Source organism: Helobdella robusta, assembly GCF_000326865.2.
Source record: "Helobdella robusta unplaced genomic scaffold HELROscaffold_29, whole genome shotgun sequence".
NCBI classification, from domain to species: domain Eukaryota; kingdom Metazoa; phylum Annelida; class Clitellata; order Rhynchobdellida; family Glossiphoniidae; genus Helobdella; species Helobdella robusta.
In genome coordinates, this window is record NW_008704475.1 from 876,937 (window position 1) to 896,080 (window position 19,144).

Here is a 19,144-nt window from a genome sequence, read left to right on the forward strand (position 1 = left end):
TCGGAATTTTGCACTGGTGGTGAGGTAATCTCTTCCTCTAGCTTTCTCAGGGAATTTTTTTATGGTCCGACAATAATTTTTTTTGTATATTTTTATCGTGAGTTCGACCAATCCTGTGTGGCACTGGGCTTTTTCGAATTATATGATTTTACTGAGTAACACACGAACGCGTAAAATATTCGATAACAATTTTATTAATCGACGGAAGTAAATGAAAAGGAATTGAACTAACTGAGCTCTAGAATAATGTTAAAAATAATGTCAATGAACAAACTGGAATACAGGAATTAGAACTTCTTCTTAGTGGGTCGGGCAACTTGGGATATGTTTCTTCAATCGTACAACCTCGACGTGTGTGACCGATGGTGGTGTCGATACACTTTCGCACAACCCTGGCCTGTTTTCACTGGGCCGTCGAGTCTGGTCGGCTTTCGCACAGCCAAGGGCCTGTTTTCATTGGGCCTGTCAGTCAGTCGGTCGGCTTTCGCACAACCTTGGCCTGTTTTCACTGGGCCGTCGAGTCTGGTTGGCTTTCGCACAACCAACACAAAACAACAAGAGTCAGAACAACACTGGAAACAAATTGTGTGACTTTAGTACGCGTGCGAAACTATGCCAATGAGCATAGAGTCTCGTACCAAATCCACTTTTGAGAACTTAAGACGTTTCTGAAACTATGCCAATGAGCATAGAATCTCGAATTAAGTCTCTTAGATACCAGAATAGGCACCGATTATTCGAAGCTGCCTAACTGGTGAACCCAAGGCGGACTCTTTTCGAGAACTTAAGACGTTTCCGTGCCAATGAGCATAGAATATCGAATTAAGTCTCTTAGAGACCAGAATAGGCACCGATTATTCGAAGCTGCCTAACTAGTCAACCCAGTGCGGACTCTCTTCCTCCTATTAAGATAAGGAAACTCTATATCAAAGCAAAATTAGATTTTGTTTCGGGTGTTTTTAAACATAAAAATTTCCAAGGTATGTCCAATTAATCAAACTACTAATTAAATTTTAAAATAATTTGTAATAATTTACGACGTCATCTAAATTGCAAAACAAACAAAAAATCGTCTTGTCACCTATCGAGTAAATTAACTTGCATCAGGCCCCCTATCGAGTGAATAAATTTTGCGTTGAAGGACTTTGAAGTATTTTTAGTCAGTATTATTTCATAATTCTGACAATATATATATATATATATATATATATATATATATATATATATATATATATATATAATACATAATTCTACATTCCTTTGCTGAAATAGAAATTATGAATGGTTTTTGTATGTAAGTAAATGTAGTAAATGTAAACTGTATATTAATTTTTTATATTATGTTACAATTTTTTTAAAAGATTTAATAAATTAATCTATTGCCTGAGATTGTAAAACATATTTGATACGATGAAGAAGTAGAACAAGTCCTATTCATACTTGGACAGGCTGTCAGGACACCGGGAAATTCCTGGTAAGCCGGCGGCTGTCAACTACTGAAAGAAAGTTATTATATTTTTAGTTCTAACTGAAATTATGTTTGTTTATATGAAAGATTCAAATAACTGTTTGCATTGAAAATAACAAACTGAAAATGCAAAAGTCTAAATATATTTTTTTAATAAGCTTCCAAAGTCTGTGGTTATAATCTACAACATATTAATTTCAACACAAAATTTTGATTCAATTTTTTAAGTAGCTACAAATTTCTTAAAATTTGCAAACAATGAACAAGAAAAAAGTCTCGACATTCAAGTGCAGGTTTTAAAGGAAGGAAAAAATATAACCGACCATACAATCACTTAAAAGTGTGAAAGATAAATTTCATGTGAATTTCATATGAAAAACAGACAAATGTAATAAAAATAGAAAACATCCTTGGAGAATTGAAAAATATGAGCAGAAAAAAGAAGAATTTATGGTATGAATGCAAAAGGAATCGGTTTAGTGATCATGTTAAAGTCTTAGAATACAAAGCCATTAATAAAGAAATAAAAAAATTGATAAGAAAATGTATAAGAAATTTTGAACAAAATTTAGCAAGAGATGCAAAAAAACATCCTAAAAAATATATGCCTATATGAATGGAAAAATAGTCATTCGAGACTCTATAAAAGCTATAAAAAATTTTGATGGTTCTGTAGTAACAAATGGACATGCAATATCAAATATTTTGAACAATTATTTCAGCTCTGTCTTCACAATAGAAGATAAAAATAATTTTCCTACTTCTCTACCAAAAACAAATGCTATATGCACAGACCCATCTTCTGATGAAATCGTTAATCAAGACTAAATTAAGAAATTTAAATGTAAATAAAGCTATTGGTGTAGTTATGTACATCCTAGAATTCTCAAAGAGTGCTTAGAAAGTCTAGCAAAATCACTGAAAATATTATTTGATAAATCATATTAAAACGGTAATGTGCCAGAATTTTGGCTGTGCTAACGTTACACCCCTATATAAGAAACGTAATAAATTAAATCCATCAGACTCTAGACCGGTTTCTCTAACATTTGTAGTTTGCAAAATAATGAGGAGTATAACAAGAGATACACTAATGAAACATCTAAATGAAAAAAGAACTAATTATCAAAGAACAATATGGTTTTGTAAATAATAAAAGCTGTTGCACTAATTTATTAGAAACATTCGGTTTAATAACAGAAGCAAATGAACATAATATACCTGTCGACATAGCATTTTTTGATTTTGCTATTTAGCTTTAAAGCTTTTGATTCTGTACCACATGAACGATTATGTATAAAATTAGAAAATCTTGGTGTTAAAGATAAATTGTTAGGTTGGTACAAAGCATTTTTAAGTAAAAGAAAGCAAAGAGTGGTAATGGGGGAGTATGTGTCAAGCTGGATAGATGTCCTGAGTGGGGTTCCTCAAGGGTCGGTATTTGGAGCATTACTATTCGTGGTGTACGTCAATGAACGTCAGAAATAATTGTAAATTATATGCAGATGACACAAAGATTATTAAATTAATAGAAGATGATAAAATTAATAATAATTTACAGAATGATTTGGATGAAATGTTTAATCGGTCAAACAAGTGGCAGGTGAAATTTAATACTGAAAAATGTAAAATAATGCATATTAGTAGGAATAACCCTAGATTTGATTACTATATGTATAATGATAGAAAAGAAAAAAGAAAATTAAATGAAACTGAACTTGAAAAAAACTTGGGTATTTATGTGTCAAATGGTCTGAAATAAAGGAACGTGTATATTGGGAAAGCAAACAGAAAACTAAGCATGATTAGAAATTCTTTTCAGTTTCTAGACTAAAAATCACTAAAACTGCTTTATACATCACTGGTAAGACCACACCTGGAGTATGCGGCTACAGTCTGGAATCCATATCTAACAGGAGACATAAAAGGAGACGCCCCACGTTGGGCGCCAATTGTGAACTTTTGCCGCGCGGCGAAACTTTTTCTTTGCTCGAATATCAACAGCCGCCGCCGCCAGCCTAGGCAGTCCTGCTTCTGGCCGGGACTCGCCTCTTCACAACTTTTTATTTCCGGGTCGGAAAATACGGGCCGGTATTATCGCGCCCTGCTTGCTGGTTGGTTAATCTGGCCCTATTAACAGCTAGCAAGTCTTCTTCAAATTTTAGTTTTTAAAAGTGACAGACCAAGCCTAACTGAAATAATTCTATTAATGAACCAAAAATAAAAGAAGCAAAATAATATTCCTTAAAGCAAACAAAATAATACTCTTTAAAGCAGATGTTTCTAAAGTCAACTAAATTAAATGTTCTAAATAAACAAAAAAAATATTTTTACCAGCCGTAACAAATGAAATCCCAAAACAAAAAACAACCGTCCGACCAATACAACCACGATAAAACAAAAGACTAATTCACAACGCCATTCCAAAACACCAAATTATAACACTAACTTTCCTTTTTTTCTACAATTGTCCAAAAGGTTTATATACCAAACAAATTCTAAACAAACTGAGAAACATTCATTCTCAACCATACTCACCATATATGCGCCATACCAACATTCAACCAACCTGCATACAAAACCAATTCATACGACATTCGACCAGACTGCCCACCTGACCACAACATGCGCGCCAACATACACACTTGCGCCATTCATTCCACATGCGCGCTAAAAAAAACTCACAAAGTTAGAGCAAGTTCAGAAAAGAGCAACCAGAATGTGTAAACTAAAAAACTTACCATACCATGACAGATTAAATATGATTGGTTTAACAACGTTAGAAAAAAGAAGAACCAGAGGTGATCTAACTCAGATGTACAAATTTGTAAGTGGCACAGATGTAATAAACTGGCATAATGAACCGATATTCGTGTTTGATCCAAGAACAAGAGGACATAATAAAAGATTACGAATGGAAAAAGTTAAAAAAGAAAACTGCCGAAAAAAGTTTTTTACAAATCGTTATAGTCAACAATTGGAATAACTTATCTCAGGAAGCAATTGATGCAAAAGATTTGAATATTTTTAAAAACTGTATAGATTGATTTATTGAATGAATAATTTAAAGCTGTTACAGTCACGTTACTACTGTAACCTGACTCAATGCACACACGTGCATCACAGCATATTGTTATTATTATTATTATATGTTCAAAAACATGCTCTGGAGTTCCTCTGAGCATGGTGGTCTTTATGCTGCGTTACCTTGTTTATATGCTAGAAATTTTGCAGAAATTTTGAAAGAATGCCTAGTGATGTACTGCAGCAGTTAAGTGTGTTGCAAAAAAAAAAAAATTCAAACAACTCTCAAAGATGGATATAATTTGATCTTTGAAATGGAAGTATCAGACATCGTTTCAGACGACATTTGACAATCTGAATCAGTTAAATTACTTAGAAATGTGTACGCCATCCCATTAACTGATAACGACAACAATCGCGGATATAAAAGCAAATCTTGCAAAAAATGTATTGTTTGTGTCTAATTTATTCTTCAGAAGTTTTATTTGAATCTGGCTTACAAATTTGTTTTGAAATTATCCTTCCCAAGTTGCTTGTGAAAGTGCGTTTTCCAAATTGAAATACATATTGAACAAATTACAAATTTCTTGATTTGCTCAGCAAATTTCTTGAGCAAGTCAACTTTACAAACAATCACGTTGATGTATTACAAGAAGTACCTTCCCCAAGAATCAATAACAATGAAATTGTTGACATGTTAGTGAAACAATAAAAAAACTGTTTGTAGTTAATAGAAATTTTAGACTTTATTTTCTTAAATTCCAACTAGGTGGTAATTTAAGTGCTTAAACTTGTTTTGCATAATTACAAATTTAAACAAGTAGTAAAAGCATTCAAGTAGTTTTTGAATTTTAAAATTTCATTGTTATGCTTTAATCAATCATAGAAACTTAAAAAAAAATATAAAAGTTGAATTTATTTAAAAAAATTTATGTGAAATTAATAATGATGTGGGCCGCCATGACCAATTTTTCCGGGTTGGTTTTTTGAGCCAATCCAACCCTGGTCCTATTATAATTATAATAAAGTATATTACTTTTTTTTATTGTGTTGAAGATTCTTTACTTATCTAGAATAAAATCTGCCAAAAATAAAATTATCTGAGATTAAAAAACTATCGTGATTTTTTTTAAACAATTTTAATCAACTTAAACATAAATTTAACTTAATTTTTTATGGATTTACATGCATTGTGTTTCAAAGTGTGCAAACATTTTTTAACATAAGTTCAATGTTTTCAATAAACTTTTAAAATACATGTTTGTTTTTCACTACACTTAATTTTTCTATCCAGATGAAAGTAAGCTCAGTAAATTTAAAGAAATGTTAAGACTTGGTTATCCTTTAAGATCTCCAGATCTCGTTGTGTACAAAAACTATGCTTTATGCTACGATCAGCAGAAAAAAATCCCACATTGGGTCCTTGAATTGTTGGTCGAAAATGATTTGAAAGGTTTAAAACCGGTTAAGCTTTTCTAGTGTCTGATTCTTTTATAACAAATTACATTTTTATGTTTATAGGAGATGGTAATAGGAATAAATCAAACTTTAAATCTGACCCAAACTTTTCTGTAATATTTTCATCGCAAAATGAAGATTATTTGAAGAGCGGTTGGTCTCGAGGACACATGGCTGCAGCTGGCAATCACAAGTATGATCAGGTGATGTATTTTAAGTATTATATTAACCTTGCGACGACGGGAATTTTTTGTTTTCACTGATGCGGGAATTTTTGTTTTGACTGAGGACAAATGAAATGGGGTAGATTTTTGCCCCAAGATTAAAATTGATATCAGTAACCTCATAATATATATATGATAGAGTAATATTTTTTTTAATAAAATACGTTTAAGAAAACATTTAATTGCAATAAAATATTTTGTAAGTATAGCGTTCTATTCTTAAGATTTGATATGATGTAAAATTTTTCTAAAAACAAAATTAAACGGTTCGTGTTCATTTTTAAATTTTTAATACTATTTTCACATTTAAAAACATGCTCTCTACATGTCGATTTGTAACATATTATAGATGCCAGTGCCATTTTTCTTATTTTTTACTCTAGGACAAACATAACATCTACCAGCTTTTGTGACCACTGAGGAGTTCTAGTCTCTACCATCAGTTTCTTTTGACTCGAATCAATCATACTCTATAAAAATTGTTAAAATAATTTTAAATTTTTTAGGTAAATTACAATTTTCTTATAAAATTACCTCTTCAAGTTGAAGAAGGAATAATCTTCTCTTATGTGATTTTTAGAATTCTAGTCAGGATTCAACATAACCCACACAATATATGCATTCAAAGCACTTATATCTAACATGTTACTAAACGTTGCCGTTGGCCACCTTCCAGTCATTCGTTTGGCAGTATACAACCCTAGCATTTGATCTGTTGTGTCAACTCCTCTTGTGGTTGAATTGTAATCTAATCTAGAATGGCTTTTTTACTAGCAGATGTGTGTTGTCTATGTCATATGGATATGCATACTACTCAACGTCGTTACAATCTTCGCCTTTTTTGGGCAATATGACGATAAAGCGCATCATTATGAAAAGCAAACTTGGAAGGAAACATATCTCTACCATTTGGTTTAATGAATTCAAATAGTATTTCTTTTTTGTTTTCTTCTCACTGTTCTTGATAAAGTAAGATTGACACTTTTTCAAAGTTTGAATAAGAGATCAATCATCCAATCCTCATTTAGTCTCCATCCGTTATGGGCCGGACTTTTTTATTCCATTCATCAGTTTCTGTCTCCAAGCCGATCTTTCCATTGCGTCTGTCTCCTTGAGACCAAGTGCCTTCAAGTCCTCCTGTATGGTCTGCGTCTAGGACTTCTTTGAGCGACCTCTTGGGCGGGTACCAGGCACCTAGTGCTCAGTAACGGAAATTATTGTATCGTTTTCGCTTTGCTTCACATGGCCAAACCATCGTAGGTGATGACGACGACATGCATCCTTCAACGTGCACAGTCCCGATCGGTTCAGGATATCGGTTGTATGGATATCGTCTTTTAGGTAAACATTCTGCATCTAACGAATCATTTTCATGTCAGTTTGGTGAAGCTGCTGTTCGAGTTTTGTTGTCATCGGCCACGTCTCTGCACAATACATCAGAGCAGAACGTATAGCTGTGTTGTATAGCTCTGAGCACAGCGGTAGAGGAATTCTGCGCCGCATCAGTACCGAGGCAAGAATTGCCATTTGCCCCACGCCGCACGTATGCGTCCACGAACGGCGGCATCAGCTGTTCCCCTACAATCCAGCACATCCCAAATACTGAAATGAAGTAAAGGTTTTGATCCAGATAATCGTATCATCATCTGGGCCCCGTTGAGGCAGGTTGATGCAGGCGGGGCATACAAAATTAGTCACTTTTCAGTGAGCCGGTAATTCTCGAGCATCATCTGTGACACCACTGCTGACATCGTAGGCATTTGATTGAATTGCTTCCAACTCCAGCCCCAAACACCGAACATGGCCAATGACCAGAGACCACAAGCTCAGCGGTACCACGGTGATCATAGTTTTTGTTTTGTCAAGGTTTATCTTTAGCCCGTGTTCGGTGAGCTGGGTATTCCAGACCTCAAACTTTCTGGCTACGTCTTGTTCCGAAGCCGCCGTCAGGACGATATCATCTGCATATATCACATTCCACATGTTATCTGATCGTATCGGTTTGGTTATTTTCTTCATCACCGTGATGAAGGGCAGGGGGCTGAGTATTGATCCCTGATGGACGCCGACGTTAATATCAAATTCATTTGTGTTACCGGCTGTTGTGCTGACCAAAGTTTTTGTGTTAGAAAATGTTGCCATAACCAGCCGAACCAGATATTCGGGAACAAGCTGTCCACGTAGACTCCGCCTGATTGCCTCACGAGGCACTCCGTCAAAAGCCTTTTCCAAGTCCACAAATACATGGAACAGTCGTTTTTGCTTTGCCAAGTATTTTTCCTTCAGTTGACGAATGATATAGATAGCATCAATGGCGGATCTCCCTGCCATAAGGCCGTATTGGTAACCACCTGTTGAAACGCATGACAACAGTCTTCTCTCAATGACTTTTTCAATAACTGTCAAGGGGTGTTCCAGAAGACGTATACTCTGAAATGAGGAGCATTTCAGTGGGTCTCCTTTACCTTTATATATCGGCACAGTTTTGCTACTGTTCCATTCCACTGGTAGTATGGATTTACTCCACATCTCCCGAAAGATGTGTAAGAGGGCTCGGAACTGATCGAAGTAATCTTTCCAGTGATCCTTCACTTCATTCTGCAAGGTTATTATGGTGCCTTTATTATTCTTTATGCATGTGGCACCAACTATATGCTTTATCAGTCTTTTTGCCTGATTTGCTATTAGGTAAAGTGGCCGAATTTGTTCGCTTTCCAGTCAGCCATACATTGCATTGATTTGCTCGAACTATCGTAACCTAACATTTCGCTTCTGTGTTCTTTGATCGGTATGTCTTTCAATCTTCAATAGTCTTCGTCTTCTTCTATTGTTTGAAAGCTGCTTTCTTACTGGAAATAGCATTTTGCACAGTCTCGTTCCACCACCAAGTTTCGCGGTTGTACGGGCGTTTTGTCTAAATTTCATACATACAGCTGTTGCAGAGTTCACTAGGGTGTCCGAAAAGACTTCCAGGTTCTGTCTTCCTTCTCCAGACGATCCAACTCTTCGAATTTCTCCCTGAACATGGAGTTCTTCAGTTTCCATGTCTTTATTCTAGTAGGCATTCGATCAGTCACAGGGCGTGATCGTTCCATGATCATATAGGCCACCTGCAATCGATGTTGAGGGATGCATGCTTTGCCTGGAATGACTTTGGTATTCTTGAATAGTCGTCTGTGACGACAATAAAGTCAATTTGTGTGCATGACATCCCGTTTTTATATGTGATCAAATGTTCTGCCCTCTTCTTGAAGTAGGTGTTCAACAGGGAGAGTTTCAACAGGGAGAGTTCTTGGCTTTCATCAAATTCCAGAATCAATCCGTACACCGTTTTCGTTTTGAGACCCGTAGCCAAAGCCTCCATGGACACCGTGGAGCCCCTTTGCTTTATCTCCAACATGGCCGTTGAGGTCGCCACATATCAATAGTATCTCTGATGATGGTGTTTTCCTGACGGCATCTGAGAGTGTGTTCCAGCAGTAATCTTTCATATTCAGATTCACCGGTCTGTGGTGCATATGCAGAGAAAACAGTCAGAACCTGTTTTTCTATTCTGAGTTTAATCAGCATTAGACGCGAGCTAATTCGAGTCACCTCCAGTACTTTTGTGCCTGTGATTCCCGTATGAAGATTCCCACTCCATTTTGGGCTGTCTTTTTGGCCATTCAAGAACAGCTTGTAACTTCCTATGAGAGAGACACCATTTGATTTTCATCTTGTTTCCTGCAGAGAACAGATGTCAACCCTTCACCTTTCCAGCATATCGACGACCTCCATGGAGCGTCCAGTAAATAAGTAAAGTTTGAATAAGAGAAAATCCTGTAAAAAAATTATCACATGTAATGAATCTTCCGGAACCTTTTAAGTTTTTGTCAAATCCAATACCACTCTTTGTGTCTGATTTTGTTTTCTTAGTTCATCAGATTGTTTACCTAGATAAATTTGTAAACGATTCACATAGTAAGTTTGACAATTACTCATCATCTAAAATTTTAGGCCTTATTTCCACGTTTGATGGGTATATACTGTTTGAAAAAACAGTGACCTCGAAAAGTTGAAAGTTGTTTGTCAACAGTAACATTTTCAAAAGGAACTTAAGCATTTTCTAATGTCTTTTCCCACATATCACAGGGCTCAATTTGTCATTACTTTTTTTCAGCTTTCGTTTTCATTTTTACGCCTTTTATTTTTGCTATAAATAGGCTCACCTTGCCAGAATAAGTTTCCACAATTCTATAAAAATAATTTATTTTTTTCTTTAGAACAATCTTCATCAGGATTATCACTCTCTTCATCTGAAAAACAGTCTTATTTCTATCAATCAATCAATCTTCGTTTTGCGTCCAGAGACCCGGTTTCCCAAGGTAGGACGTTGTTTTCTTTGCCATCAACTTTTTGCGCCAAATTAGACGATCGGTTGTATCCATTTCATTTAAATTTAGAACTTTCATGTCTTGCTCGATTGCTTGCGACCTGGACTTCTTTGGACGGCCTTTGGGACGTGTGCCAGGTACTTCAACATTTGCAAGAGAAGTTATGGCACTGTTTCCGCTTCGTTTGACATGACCAAACCACCGCAGACGGTGTTGCCGGCATTCGTCCTTTATATCATCTAAACCAGCACGACGCAGGATTTCGGTAGATTTGATGTGGTCCTTCAGGCTAATTCGTTGCATCCATCGGAGCATTTTCATGTCGGTTCGTTGAAGTTGTTGTTTCAGTTTGGTTGTCATTGGCCATGTTTCTGCACCATATAACAACACCGGACGTATCACAGATTTATAATGTCTTGATCGTAGTGGTAGTGGGATGTCACGCCGCATCAATATAGAACAAGGAGATGCCATTTATTCCAGGCTGCACGTATGCATGCTCGAACGGCAGCTTCAGCTGTTCCAGTACAATCCAGAACATTCCCTAGATATTGAAACGATGTGACTTTCTCTACCTTAATGGCTTCAAAAACAGTGCTATTTCGAATTTGTTGTTGTGGATTGATGGCTTTGCAAACTGAACAGTGCCATCGTCCAGTAGCTGTGGATTGGATGGATGAACACCAGTGTTCATTTCTTTGGTTTTGTTGATGTTGACTTTGAATCCATGATTGGCAAGTCTGGTGTTCCAATCTTCAAACATCTGTGCTGCATTCTGCTCAGACGTGGCTGTTAAAACGATATCATCAGCATATATTAGATTCCAAATGTCACCAGTGCGTATCGGCTTTGTGACTTCTTCCATCACAGTTATAAATAACAGTGGACTGAGAATCGAGCCTTGGTGAACTCCAACGCCGTTGTCAAATGCATGTGTGTTTCCAACCGTTGTGCTGACGTGAGTATTAGTATTCGTATACATTTCCACCACAAGTCGAACAAGATATTCTGGAATGAGTTGTCGACGTAGACTCCGCCTGGTTGCTTCATGAGGAACTCGATCAAATGCTTTTTCAAGATCTACAAAAATGTGTGATAGTTGTGCGATAGTTTTTTTATTATTTTTTAAAATATATATGAAAACATTGAAAGTTGTTCATGGATAGAATTCTGTTGCAGGATTAAAGTATTTAAAAAATATTCATTAAAAATTTATATTCACAAAAAAGTTTTTTGACATAATAGTTTAATATATTTTAACACTTGAAATACTTGCTCATTGATTTAGGATGCCATGAATGACACATTTTATTTAACAAACGTTGTGCCCCAAGATTTAAACAACAACGCTGAATTCTGGAATCGCATTGAAATACATTGTAGAGGACTGTTGAAGAATTTTAACAGAGTATGGCTGGTGAGCGGACCTATGTTCTTGTCAAGATCGCAAGGAAATAAAAAATTTATTGAATACGAGGTAAATGAATTTAAAAAAATTATTTTTCTTATTAAATTTTTTTTAAATTTTCTTTAGAGAGGCTCAAGTTTTTTTTCATTTTGCTTTTCAATTCCTAATAATATACTTTAACGACGAAGAATTGTGAATTTTGTTACTAGATGTTTATCTGCTACATATTTATGAAAATCAACCTCTTAATCATTTATATATTACAATATTACAAATAAATGTATTCATTCATAGTATAGCTGATTTTAATGATTCCTCAAGTAATGCATATATATATACATATATATATATATATATATATATATATATATATATATATATATATACATATACATATACATATATAATTTGGTACGAGGTTTTCAGAAAGACAAGTTCGATTAAAAATAATACCCCAATTTGTAGTTATTTGATTTTAAATAAGACTTCAACAAAACGTAATTTATCAGACATAAATAAATATGAGTCTGATAAATTACGTCTCATTGAAGTCTTATTTAAAAAGCATATAACTACAAATTGGGGTATTATTTTTAATTGAATCAATCAATCAATCTTTGTTTTGCGTCCAGAGACCCGGTTTCCCGAGGTAGGACGTTGTTTTCTTTGCCATCAACTTTTTGTGCCAAATTAGACGATCAGTTGTATCCATTTCATTTAAATTTAGAGCTTTCATGTCTTGCTCGATTGTTTGCTACCAGGACTTCTTTGGACGGCCTTTGGAACGTGTGCCAGGTACTTCAACATCTGCAAGAGAAGTTATGGCACTGTTTCCACTTCGTTTGACATGACCAAACCACTGCAGACGGTGTTGCCGGCATTCGTCCTTTATATCATCTAAACCAGCACGACGCAGGATTTCGGTAGATTTGATGTGGTTCTTCAGACTAATTCGTTGCATCCATCGGAGCATTTTCATGTCGGTTCGTTGAAGTTGTTGTTCCAGTTTGGTTGTCATTGGCCATGTTTCTGCACCATATAACAACACCGGACGTATCACAGATTTATAAAATCTTGATCGTAGTGGTAGTGGGATGTCACGCCGCATCAATATAGAGAAGGAGATGCCATTTATTCCAGGCTGCACGTATGCGTGCTCGAACGGCAGCTTCAGATGTTCCAGTACAATCCAGAACATCCCCTAGATATTGAAACGATATGACTTTCTCTATTTTAATGGCTTCAAAAACAGTGCTATTTCGAATTTGTTGTTGTGGATTGATGCAAGCAAGACAAACAAAATTGGACACTTTAGATAAAGAACCAATTATTTTTGAACAACGTTTGTGACACCACTGGTTACACTGCTGACACTTGATTGAATTGTTACCTACACCAGCTTTACAAACTGAACAGTGCCATCGTCCAGTAGCTGTGGATTGGATGGGTTCACCAGTGTTCATTGCTTTTGTTTTGCTGATGTTGACTTTGAATCCATGATCGGCGAGTCTGGCGTTCCAATCTTCAAACATCTGTGCTGCATTCTGCTCAGACGTGGCTGTTAAAACGATATCATCAGCACATACTAGATTTCAAATGTCACCAGTGCGTATTGGTTTTGTGATTTCTTCCATCACAGTTATAAATAACAGTGGACTGAGAATCGAGCCTTGGTGAACTCCAACGCCGATGTCAAATGCATCTGTGTTTCCAACCGATGTGCTGACAAGAGTTTTAGTATTCGTATACATTTCCATCACAAGTCGAACAAGATATTCTGGAATGGGTTGTAGACGTAGACTCCACCTGATTGCTTCACCTGATTGCTTCGATCAAATGCTTTTTCAAGGTCTACAAAAATGTGTGATAGTTGTTGATGCTTTGCGAGGTATTTTTCTTGCAGTTGCTGAAGGATGTGAATTGCATCAATTGTTGATTTCCCCGCTAGAAAACCAAATTGATAATTTCCGATTGTGATGCACGACGCTAATCTTCTCTCAATGATTTTCTCCACAATTTTCAGGGTGTGTTCTAACAGACGTATACCCCGATATGATGAACAGTTCAATGGATCACCTTTGCCTTTGTATAGAGGAACTGTCATGCTATAGTTCCATTCAGTCGGCATTGAGCAATTTCTCCAGATTTCACGGCAAAGTTGTAGTAACGTTTGGATACCTGCAGTACCAGATGCTTTGATAATGTCATTTGTGAGTTCAGAAGGCCCTGCTGCCTTTCCATCCTTCATAGCTTTCATGGCTTCTGTAAGCTCCTCTACAGTGATGTCTGGAATCGGACCTTCGATGGGTGGAACGTCAAAGTTAACATTGATTGGATTTGTTTCGTTTAACAGACGGTTGAAGTATTCTCTCCATTGTAGCTTGATCTCATCTCGTTCAAGAATCGTCTCATTTTTGTCATTTTTTATACATGAGGCACCAACTATGTCTTTTTTCGTACGCTTTGCTTGTTTTGCTATACGATACAGAGATTTCATTTGTTCACTTTTGCTTTTAGTGAGCCACTCTCTGCACTGATCTGTCCGAGCCAGTGCAACTTGACGTCTTTCATAGTTGTTCTTCTCACGGAAAATTTGATGGTCATCAACAGACTTTGATTTTTGCCATTGCTTGTATGCAACTTTCTTTTCAGCTATTGCATTTTGTACACTGTCGTTCCCCCACCAAGTGTCACGTTCATGCTGACGTTTTGTACCAGTTTTTCCACAAACTGTAGTTGCAGCGTTTATCAAAACGGTTTTGTAAGTACTCCAATCTGTACTGGCTTGCGATTGGTGGTCTAACTGTGTTGCGACGATCTGTTGAAATTTTTCTCGATAAATATTGCTTTTCAGCTTCCACGGTTTGATTCTCCGAAGCATTTGTTTAGACTTATGTTTTGACAGTTCGACAACCAGGTCTGCCACAAGGAGTCTATGTTGGGCGACACATGATTCGCCAGGTATAACTTTGACGTTTTTGAATAGCTTTCGGTGTTGTTGCTTGACAGCGAAGAAATCAATTTGCGTGGCTGATGGTCCACTTTTGTATGTTATGAGATGTTCCAACCTCTTTCTAAAATATGTGTTCAGTAAACAAAACCCGTGACTTTCAGCAAACTCAAGGATGCGGTTGCCATCTTCATTCCGTTTTCCATAGCCAAAACCGCCATGTACGTTGTCAAAACCATCTGTTTTCTCTCCAACGTGGCCATTGAGATCGCCTCCAATCAGGATTGTTTCAGATTTTGGTATTGTTGAGATGGTGTCAGAGAATGCAGTCCAGAAGTCATTTTTCATCTCTAATGATTCGCCTGTCTGTGGTGCGTATGCAGAAAAAATAATCATTGTTTGCTTTTTTATGCGAAGCTTGATCCACATAAGACGTGAATTAATCCTTCTACTATCCAGTACTTCTTGGGCTAGCGGTTCTCTGACAAAAATTCCAACACCATTTTTGGCCGTCTTTTGACCATTCCAGAATAGTTTATATTTTTCTTTGTCTGAGTTGACATGACAGACACCATTCGATTTCCATCGGGTTTCCTGAAGGCAGCAGATGTCAATCCTTATACGCTCGAGCATTTCTGCGATTTCCATGCTGCGGCCAGTCAGTGATCCAACATTGAGCGTTCCAAGTCTAAGTACCATAGAGGGGCCATTCTGAATTTTTCTGCAACATCCCTCCGCTATTGCTTACTTCCCAGGGATTCTTGGCACCCCTTGACCACTTAAGGCCTGCTGGGGACTAGGGGCCGTTGTTTTTCTTTGTGATGGCATAGGAATAATTTGGGGAAAAGTTTTTACATCCGGACACCCATCCTGACGACAACCACCAGTTATAAGCGGTGGGCCTAGCCTTTCGCTCAAAAGCACGCAAGGCAGCGTGGATGCAGTTTTATGTCATACACAGGACGTATTTTTTTTTTTAATTGAATATATATATATATATATATGTGTGTGTGTGTGTGTGTGTGTGTGTGTGTGTGTTGTGTGTGTGTGTGTTTTTTCGTTTTTTTTTGATTTTTCTCATTTAAGTTTTTTTTGGAGAACGTTTAGTTTATTAAAATTCAAATATTTTTCGAATTCATGCTGCAATTCCGAATGAATCATCATCAGTGCAAGTTGATTTATATAGGGAAATATTTACTTTGTGAAAATGGACCTAGATGGAAATTAGGTGTCAGATTTCTTTATTGGCTGGTCCATCTTCGTTGGTTTTTTTTTCTTCATCGATAGCATCATATTCTTTTTTGTTAATATTTACAATGCTAGTTTTTATTATTTCTTTGTTTTCATTGTTGATTATTAATACAAAGAAGTAATAAAAATTAGCATTCTGCAAGGTCATTATAGTGCCTTTATTATTCTTTATGCATGTGGCACCAACTATATCCTTTAACAGTCTTTTTGCCTGATTTGCTATTCGGTAGAGTTACCGAATATGTTTGCCTTTACTTCCAGTCAACCAAACATTGCATTGATTTGCGCGAGCTGTCTCAACCTGACATTTTGCTTCTGTGTTCTTTGATCGGTATGTCTTTCGATCTTTAATAGTCTTCGTCTTCTGCCATTGTTTGAAAGCTGCTTTTTTACTGGCAATAGCAGCGTTCACTAGGGTGTCTTGAGAAGATTTCCAGGTTACGTCTACCTTTTCCAGACGATCCAACTGTGCCGATACCAACACTCAGAATTTTTCCCTCGAACATGGGGTTCTTCAGTTTCCATGTCTTTATTCTAGTAGGCATTCGATCATTCACAGAGTGTGATCGTTCCTTGATCATATCGCAAACGATGTGATGTCTGTGTGTGTGTATGACATCTCACATTTATATGCAAAAGAACAGTCAAAATCTGTTTTCCCATTCTGAGCATTAGGCGTGAGCTGATTCGAACCACCTCCATCGGGTTCATTTTTTCCAGCTTGAAGTCCTTGCCGCAAAGTATTGAAGGATGCATGAATACCTTTTTTAGAAGGTTTAATTCAGGAAGAATACACAAATATTACTAGAATATAAAACAAGAAACAACAAATATGGTTCTATGAAATTAAAGGAATACAAAAACACCGCTTATATCAATTCATAGAATGTTTGCTGCTCGGATGTTTTTTTTTGTTATATAGAAATTATTTTGGTTCTGTAGAAACAGTTTTATTTGTAATATTCTCAGGGACATAAAAAAATTCGTTTTATAGATATTTTCGTTGTGTTTCTACATTCATTATAACGAGATCTGACTGTATATAATAAGCTTGAACAAACTTTTTTTGTAATATTATATAATATATATAGTATATAATAACTTTTTATTTGTAATATTCTCAGGGACATAAAAAAATTCGTTTTATAGATATTTTCGTTGTGTTTCTACATTCATTATAACGAGATCTGACTGTATATAATAAGCTTGAACAAACTTTTTTGTTTTAAGGTGATAGGAAAGTCCGAAGTTGCAGTTCCAACTCATCTTTATAAAGTTGTTTTGGCAGAGAAAAATGATAAAATTGCTATGGGATGTTTTGTTGTGCCTAATAAACCAATTCCTAGAGAGCAGTCATTGAAAGAACATCAGGTTTGTTAAATCTGTACAACGTGATCAGAAATTTTTTACGACGTTATTCTTTTTTTACTTTTTATGCAAAATCTTCCCTGTCTTATGGTTAAAACAAATTTTTATTGTACGAATCTAAATTAAAATTTCACTGATAACTTATGTTTAACAATAACATAATGATTAATTCTTATTTCAAACATTTTCATATATTGTGTTTTGTGATAAATAGGTTCCTCTAGAGTTTATTGAGGCGAAAACAGGCTTCACATTTTTTCCAAAGCTTGAACAAAGAGCTGTGGAGGATCTTTGCAAAATTGGAGGGTGTCAAATGAAGACTGCACAGGAATTTGAACTTTATTACCTTACAAAACAAATGGATTCTGCAAGAAATTTAAATCATTTGGAAAAATTGTGGAAACAGATCGGTGCAAAGAGTTTAAAACCTGATGCTGAAGCCTCAAATGTATATAACAGAAAAAAGAGTGAATTTAAAAAATTAGATAATTTTCAAATTGTAAAAAGATCGGAACAAACTAGAAAAGGATAAGACGTTGCAATATTATTGTCTTGTGATCGTTTGTTTTGTATATCACTTTTTTTTATACCAACATGGAAGCATGTACATTCACACATATTTTTTCGAATTTATTTGTATAGATTTTAAATATTAAAACTATAGTAATTCTAAATCTACAAATAATGCATTGACGATAACGATTTAACGTCAAAATAGATCTATTTGCAATAATTTTAATAAAATATTTGTTAATAGAAATAAAGTTTCAATTTTAAACAGACTTAATTTTGTTGTATTGTAGAGCGCCTCTATTGAGTTATCTTCAGAGGGGCTATATATATAAGAATTGAGAGGACTCATATTGTCTCTTAACAATAACACAAATGTTCTTTACAAAAACTCCGATTATTTCACCTTAAAGATAGCCGAAGCCATATTAATAGAAATAAAAAATCCAAAATTAAATGTTCAGCTACAAAGTATAACAGTACTTCCGACTCACAAGCAGTTATCTAAACTAATTAATAATTCTCTCACCACCAATAACAACCACGTTACCACCACCAACAACAATGTTACTACCAACAACAATGTTAACCATGTTAGAGATGCCAACGACCATGACCACAACACCAACAATAATGTTAATAATTGTAGCAACAACACCAATACTAATGTTAACAACAACAACATCATCATTGTCAATAACAACAGCAGCAGCAACAATAACAACAACAATAGTAATAATAATGATAATAACAACTACAACAACAATAGTAATAATAATAACAATAACAATGATAATAATATAAACTTGGAAACATGAATATTGTAGTATGATGATATGGCTGATTTTTGTTTTTTATTTGTTGATTTACTTTATGGTCGATTTTTCAGCAATTTTTTAAAATTTTAATTTATTTTGTTTAATTCTAATATATATCTATGTAAATAATTTAAAGTTAATTTTATCAATATGTTAAATATATAGTTTATAGAAATTAATAATAATATTTTCAAAAATGTTTCGCGCTTAAAATTAAGTTATACAGTATGACGTCATTTGTTTATAAACGGTAATTTTCGTTATTATTTAAAATATTTTGCACTGACGATGA

The 19,144-nt window shown here is 35.3% G+C and overlaps 1 protein-coding gene across 1 annotated transcript; it reads left to right on the forward strand.

Moving 5' to 3' along the window:
- Positions 1–5,815: 5,815 nt before the first annotated feature.
- On the forward strand, positions 5,816–18,056 carry HELRODRAFT_81227 (hypothetical protein; the record flags this gene model as incomplete). The annotated part of the gene is made up of 5 exons (XM_009020787.1): positions 5,816–5,945; positions 6,014–6,153; positions 11,836–12,024; positions 17,387–17,527; positions 17,739–18,056. 5 exons carry the CDS (start codon positions 5,816–5,818, stop codon positions 18,054–18,056), a joined length of 918 nt encoding a protein of 305 aa, XP_009019035.1.
- Between the last annotated feature and the right edge of the window lie 1,088 nt (positions 18,057–19,144).